Source organism: Triturus cristatus, chromosome 12 (genome assembly GCF_964204655.1).
Source record: "Triturus cristatus chromosome 12, aTriCri1.1, whole genome shotgun sequence".
Lineage (NCBI taxonomy): Eukaryota > Metazoa > Chordata > Amphibia > Caudata > Salamandridae > Triturus > Triturus cristatus.
Genome location: NC_140595.1, coordinates 604,145,276 through 604,153,014, shown reverse-complemented (window position 1 = coordinate 604,153,014; position 7,739 = coordinate 604,145,276). Strand labels below are relative to the sequence as shown.

General features: G+C 47.4%; 1 protein-coding gene across 1 annotated transcript in view; it reads left to right on the top strand.

The window, feature by feature from the left end:
* The first annotated feature begins 6,917 nt into the window (after positions 1–6,917).
* Positions 6,918–7,739, top strand: part of SNTB2 (syntrophin beta 2) — a 309,644-nt gene continuing 308,822 nt past the window's right edge. The window contains exon 1 of the mRNA XM_085638715.1: positions 6,918–7,604. Coding sequence (XP_085494841.1) covers positions 7,013–7,604 — 592 coding nt within the window. The 5' untranslated portion in view covers positions 6,918–7,012. The remainder of the gene's footprint in view (positions 7,605–7,739) is intronic.

The window sequence follows — 7,739 nt, the reverse complement described above, 5'->3', positions numbered from 1 at the left end:
CCTTATCACTTTCATCCTCTGTAGTGTGATTCTCATCTAAGGGGTGACTATTGGAAAGGGGTACTTCAGTAGCATCTTCAGAAGGGGGGCCTCCTGTTCCAGTCCCTGAGGGGCCTAACTGGGAGGCTTTCTTGAGAGCTCTCTGATCTTCATCCGCTTGTAAGAGTTCTCTGAGTTCAGCAGAGGTAAGGTTCCTGGGCTGTTTAAGGCCCCTGATATTTGCCAATTGCCTGAGTTCATTTTGATTTAGGGTAGCAAAGATGGTTGGTGCCCTCTGGGGGTCACTCTCGACAGAGATGGGTACATTGGATCCCTCTGCCCCAGCCATTGCTCTTAAGTGTGGGTGGATGTGTTGCAACTACCTACACTTGGGTTTTCCTACTAAACCTATCTAGTAGTTGTAGTCAGGGTGTGCTACTCCCTTTGCTCTACAACAACTAAGTTCAGTAGAACTTAAGTATATCTAATCTTGTTTTATATGTACCTAAAGGTACCTGTATGATCTTTCAATTGGTAACAAAGAGATTACAGAGGTATAACACAGCAAGCTCAAATCCAACCGCTGCTCACCAATGTGAGAAGTTGGCCTGGTATATGATGTTCACCAGTTAAAGTGACCACCTTGTACCATGCCAAGCAACCCTTATGGTGTGGTTGTAAGTCAACCTTTTCGGACTAGCTGCCCTAGTGGTAGCGTAGGCTAAGCAGTCTTTGAGGCTAAACTCGTTAAAGCGTGTTAAGCAGGCTGTTTTACCATATGTAACCCCATTTTATACCAATGAAAGGACACCACACAGATATATATTCAAAATATATATGTATTTATTACTCAAAGTATCCCCTAGACTCTTTATGAGCACAGGAGCACAAATCGTTAAACAAGAAAGTATTACAATATACAGAAGTTGCACTTTATATGGATAGGCCCCGGTGGCCGATCAAACCATATACTAAAATAGTGATACAAGTACCACGACTAGGAAAGGGAAAAGGCCTAGGGCCTCTAGAATCGCTGGGCCTACAAGGAGCTAACTTCAGTTAGTGACCAGGAGGTCCACGGGTCGCGTGTGCAGTGAGGAAAGTTACACGCGGGCTCCCATAGGTTTTCAATGGGTGCGTAAAAGTTCTAAAGTTACGGCTAGAAGGGTCTTCTGGATGGACTACGAACGTAAGACTTGAAAACACAGACACTAGAGATGTTTCTCTACACTTGGGCACCAGAGTGCCAGCTTTACCTCACCCACAGGAAGCGGGTGCATAGGTCTCGAAGTGCGTCGGGTTTCGTCTATCTGTTCAATGGAGCCTGATGACAAAGATGCTGCAGGCGACCGGTCCAGAAGAGATGCGGTGGATCCAAGAGTGGATCGGAGTTGTAGAAGACCTGAAAGCAGAGGGGACAGTGTTCACAGTCACTAGCCAGTGACCGGCGTGGCACCAGGTAGGTACCAGGCGATGTCGGGTGCAAACAGGTGCGGAAGTGTAGCTTGTCTCCGCAGCCACGTGGTCCCTGAAGGTCGACGACGTCCAGGAGTCGGTTCACGAGCTGTCCCACGCAGGCTCTCGCTGTCGGCGGTGTCGGCGACTCGAAAGAAGCAAACAAGCCTTGGCAAAGGCAGAAGTCGTGAAGAATGAAGAAAGCTGATTGTTCTGACCAGCAAGGTCAGAGGGGCTGCTCCTTTGGAGGGCAGCAGGGGCCAGTCTGGAGCAACCAGACCAGCATCGTAGTTTTCAAGGTTCGTCGCCAAAATGGCCACTAGCCAACGGGCCAGGGACCGGGCAGGCGCGTCGAGATGCAAAGTGCAGAAGGGCCCCACGCAGATCGTGGAGATGCTGGAGGGCTCACCTTTGGTGCAGATGCTGCTCGGATGTTGGGCTTCTCAGGACCCAAAGCACAACTTGGAGGGAGCCTCTGTTGTCGCGCTTGCAGCTTGTCGTGGGTCTTTCAAGATGGCTGGCTCCACGTGTCTCGGTGCCTCCACGGGTTCCTTCTTTTCAGGGACTCTGGATCGGGCGGTGAGAGGTCTGGAGGTCCAGGTCTTGTCGGGCTCTGGGCTCGGGCTCCGGCAGGAGGCGGCGGCAAAGCAGACGTCGAGTAGCTGGTTGGTGCTTGCGTTAGCAAGATGGTCACTCCCTGACCATAGGGGAGATTTCCTTCAGTCTTCTGTGCAGCAGAACGTCGAAGATCCCGTTTTCTTCTTAGTTACAAGTTGATTCCAGGATGTCAGAAGTCTTAGGACACAGCTCCTACCTTTAAGCGGATTCTAGGGGCCGGACTACCTGCTAGGTCCCTCCCTAAGGGTGGGACCAGGAAGGGGGTGGTTACACCCCCAATCCTTTGTCCAGCTCGCCCCAGGTCCGGGGCTGGTGTGCCCCAGGACCGGTTTGAACTGACATATGCACCAAGGCTCCTTGTGAGCCTCAGGCATGTCTGATTCCATTCAAGCCCTACCTGACCAATACACAAAATCCTGTCTGGGGTGGTGCACACACCTCCCCTGGCTGGAAACCCTTTGTCCACGTCTCCCAAGCTGGAAGGACTCCCAGCAGCAGGAGGGCAGACTTGTGTCTGTGGTGGCAGCATCCATTTTGTGGAGCTGAGGCTATGTCTGATTTTACCCGGATTTCAGGTACTGTACATGTCGTGTCCCTCTAGAAGGGTGGAATGCTAACCCCGTCGCCAGAATTGGCGAGGGGTTAGTATTCCAATTCGTATGACACCTTACTTGACATGTTTTGATAAAGCCAAACCAAAGATAGCATTTAACCGCGAGGTTCATAATGCACTTAAGAGTATATGGTATGACGATATCTGGAAACGGTAGAAGGAAGTTGTTCCTACCACTGCAGACAGGCTCAGCTCATGTCAGAGCACCATCTCACATGGAACCAAGCACTCTGCCTTCAGGATTGTTAAGGCCTGCCATAGGAGTGACTTATAGGTTAACATGTGTCCCATTTAAGGTTAGGTATAGGTATAATACACCTAAGTAAGAGGTGGTTACACCAACTTACCCCAGCTGAGTGATCAGCCAGTTGTGTCAAATTTGTTAGGCCAGTCCAGGGGTGGCACAATACATGCTTCAGCCCCTGGTAGGCCTTAGATACACCAATGCCCTGGGTACCTAGTGTACACTGGTACAGGGGCTCACAGGGTGATCTAGTTCCAATGGGTTATGTACCTAGGGTACATGGAGTCCATGTTAAAGAGAGAGCAGACAGGCTGAGACCCTGAATGGCAGGATCTCAGGCCTACTAAGTCGAAAAACCAGCTACACACTAGGCAAAAATTTGGGGGTAACCATAGTCAGATACCCACCTTCCTACACAGATAGAGGAAAGCATTTTCAGAACGAAATAATAAAATTGATTTGTGAAGCATTGAATGTACAACAGAAACTACATTGTACCTATCACCCAGAGGCTTCTGGAGTAGTGGAACAAATGAATGGCACCATTAAAAACAGATTGGGAAAAATGTGTTTGGCCACAGGTCTAAAATGGCCAGATGTCTTGCCTCTGGTGCTCATGACTATTAGGTCGATCCTGATAGGAACACTGGCCTGACCCCCCATGAAATTGTTATGGGTAGAGCAATGAGGCATGTTTTTATTCCTGTCAACAAACTACTGCCTATATCTGATGACTTTGTTTTGGATTATTGCAAGGGGTTGGCTGATTCCGTTCATTCTGTGTTTCATCAGGTTGGACCGGATGCAACCACCCTTGAAAAGAAGCCAGCTCATGATTTGAGTCCTGTAGACTGGGTGCGGATCAAAGTGCATAGAAGGAGAAATTGTCTGGTCCCACGCTGGGGGAAACCACGTCAAGTGATTCTGACCACGACGACTGCTGTGAAGTGTGCCAGAGTAAAGAACTGGATTCATGCTAGTCATACTCTTTGAATCCGTAGTCCCATAAATAAAACTGAGGAAGAGTATTTGGAAGAGTCCGATACCAGTTCTGAGTCAGAATCAGAAGAAACAAGAACGAGACAAAACTCAAGAGCGGGAGAAGTGGAGTTGAGCCAAGTTGCGGAGCCGGAGAACATACCACTGAGGAGACGACTGGAAATTTCTGACACTAGCTCCGAATCAGAGACTGAACAGGTGGAAATACAAGAAAGGATAAAAGAGAATATTGAAGAAACTGAACAATTCTTGATAAAGAAGCACCAAGTGCAAGCACGTGAGAAATTCCGCCTGAAATCGTAGAAATAGAAGGTGAGGAATTAGATACAGAGAGTGAGGGTAAGATTATTGCGGAAGACCCCCGAGGAGGTGTAGGGACAACACACATCCAGGTAGAGGAAGGGACAGTTAGTCAGCAGAAGATTGTGTGGAAGAAATGCGAGGAGGGAAAACCGTAGATAGTGAACCTGAGGTCTTGAAAGTAAAATCCAAAGAAAGTAAATGTCAAACCAATACAGAATCTGAAGAAAGTGAAGGTGAAGACCAAGGAGGGCGAATCTTGAGGAAAAGAGCTTGGAAAACAGAGCGAGGTGAGAAGTGGAACAGGTTGAAAAGACCCTCGAAAGAGGAAATTTGGCCTAATAAACTTAAGAGATTGAGATACCGACTGACGAGAGTAAGATCTCCTAACGCTGAACAAGTGAATGAAGTGTCTAGTCAAGAGAAATCAGAAGACACTGATCGAGCACACTTGAAAAGAGAGAAAAGAATCAAGAAACCCAACCAGAAGTACAAGTCACCGGAGTGGACGTATGTGGCACTTCCTGATATACAAGAGGTAGCAGACAGCCAAGGAAGTCTAGGAGTGACTGTACCGGAAGTGGTTGAAGAGGAAGAAGATTCAGAAATCCTGAGAGTTATCTTATCTGATATCAGAGAAGAGACGGATGATCAGGAAGTTCTGAACCGAGATTGTGAAAACCGAGACAAAGACGATCAATGCCCGGATCGAAGTGACAAAGAAAGATGCAGAGAATTTAAAATACTGGACAAGACATGTAACCGAAAGGACCAAGTAGGCACTTAAAAAGCCTTGGGTTTAGACAAACATTAATTCGTGAATAAAAGAGGCTAAGTCAAAAGACACTGATCATTTCCGAAATGGCAAACACAGAAGGTAGAAAACCTACATGTGGGTTTCTTCGAAGATGGTGAAAAGTGTGTTGTTGTTGTACATGATTACTAATGCTTCTATGGTTCATATTAGCAATAACAATTTCGTTTAAAGTGACATTCGAAGGGGTAGAAAACCACACTGAGAACAAGACTAATAGAGAAGAGGTTTATGATACTCATGCGACTAAACTGGTAGATAGAACAGATTTCCATAAGGATAGGTCTATAACTGATTTTTCTAATAATGTTTTTTCCAAGTTACTGTATGAATATGTAAAGACTATGGAAGTTAGAGATTGCTATGTTTGTATGCAGTTACCTGCATCGGTGTCAGAGGGTGTCACCTATCATCACCTTCCTTTGACATATGGAATAACATGTAGTGTATTAGCGAGCTTGTTCTATAGAACAGGGAAATTAGAATATTATTACACTGATGTAGATAATGTTTTCTCGCAGGTACCTATAGTTCCTGAATTAAATAAGGTGATTCCTGGTAGAATTTTAGGGGAATTTTTTCTTAGAAACTAGAGAATTAACTTTAGAAGAAGTGTTTAAGAACAATCTTACTTGTAGTCTGAGAAAAGAAGAGAAGACTTTCTTGGACATGGGAGAATTAAGATACAAAGAAAGGTGTCTGGGGAAAAGATGGAAAAAAGATTTTGGGATGCTGAAAGGGATAACCATTTAAAGGGAGAAACAAATCCTGCAATGGCTTTGGATTGGCCTCAAGAGAGGGAAATTGTGCATCAGTAGAGATAACACTGTTTATGATAATTATTTTGTAGGTGCAAGTGAATGCCATGATGTATATAAGATCATGGTAGGATGAGGATTTAAAGGAGGAAATGATACGGTATTCCCTGGAATATAATACATCTGTGGAAACAGGGCTTATTATAGGTTACCGGACCACTGGTATGGTACATGCTACCTAGGCCTGGTCTTCCCAAATATAATTCATGTGGGAAGGGGAGAGGACTGTTTCCACAACATAGGTAGACAACTAACACGTAGAAGGAGGGAAAGTTGGTCAGAAATTGTAGGGGATATCTTTGACGCACTGATACCAGCCGTTGGAATATCTCTGAATGCACATAACAGTGGTTAATTTGTTCAATTTACATTAACAATGACTAACACCTGCCTCCCAAGCCATTGTTCTGGCTTTGGGGGCCTGGAATAGTCTGACTTGTCACACTTGTAGGAGTGTGAAAGTAAATAGCTGTGTATGTACTGTCATTGGCAGTGCTGGCATGGGTTATGTGAGGTGCAAGCTGCAGTGGCCTCCCGACGAGAGCCCTGACACTTATCCTTTTACAAATTAAGCACTGCCCTTGTTGTATAGAATATTTCTAGCATTTGCTATTGCCGGCGAGACCTAAAAAATGAAACAGTACTCACAGTAGAAAAGCATCAGCAGCCAATGAGTTGATAGAATTGAAACTTTCCTTCTTGAGACCTAGGAAATGTTATATCTTACACACCAATCTTAAAATGTGATAAGTAGTCCATCCACCGTGCCTATGGGTATGAAGCACAGGGTATAATTAGTCTGCTCTTTCTTTTCATGAAAGAAATGAGTAGTCTTTCTTCCGTATAATAAAGTTTGGGTTACGTTTTCGTCCTTCATCTCTGTTCCCCAAGTACGATCATTATTTTTTGGTTCGTCCTTTCTTTGTGTTCATGGGGGAGCGGGGTTTCTTGTCACCGAGATAGTGCTCCGCCTCTTCGTGAATATTGATGACAAGGCGGGGCAGACTTTTACTGTACTAGTGGAAATGGAAATGCTTGAGGGACGTTCACCCCTCATGAATAATGATGATTATGGGGTGGGCTGGACGAACACTGTGCGGGTCACATGCAGCCACCATGGCTCCTCCAAAGCAGCTACACCCTGCTATGAATAATGAATATAGAAACATCTCATGAATAATGAATATGGTAGAGGGCGGGGTTCTGAGGGCTTCCGCGTGTCTCCGCTGCGGTGCCAGAGCGGCTCTGTGGGAGCTGCCGGCGGGAGGCGGAGCGCTCGGCTCTGGCGGGAGTCAGACCCTGAGCCGCTGGCCATGGCCGTGTGGACCCGTGCCTCCAAGCAGGGCCTCCTGGAGCTTCTGCTGCGGGAGCGCTGGGTGAGAGTGCTGGCTGAGCTGAGCGGGGACACCCTTGCACTCTCCGCCGAGCCGGGCTCTGAGGGGCAGGGACTGCCCAATGGCACGGAAGGGAGTCCTGGGGGCGCCCCCGGGAGCCCTGGGCGGGGAGCGGATAACTCTACAGTCCGTACCGTGCGGGTCCTCAAGCAGGAGTCCGGCGGGCTGGGCATCAGCATCAAGGGCGGACGCGAGAACCGTATGCCTATCCTGATATCCAAAATCTTCCCGGGACTGGCGGCGGAGCAGAGCCGCGCGTTGAGCGTGGGCGATGCCATCCTGTCCGTCAACGGCTGCGACCTCCGCGAGGCCACCCATGACCAAGCCGTGCAGGCGCTGAAGCGGGCCGGGAAGGAAGTGACCCTAGAAGGTAAGAGGAGAGGGGCCGCCTCTGGATCGTGAGAGTTCAAAAAAGTGGGACATGGCCTGGGATCTCAAAGTTGAGGGACATTTAAGGCGAAGGTCGTGAGGTAGATAGAATCAGACTGGAGTCGAGGTAGAAATA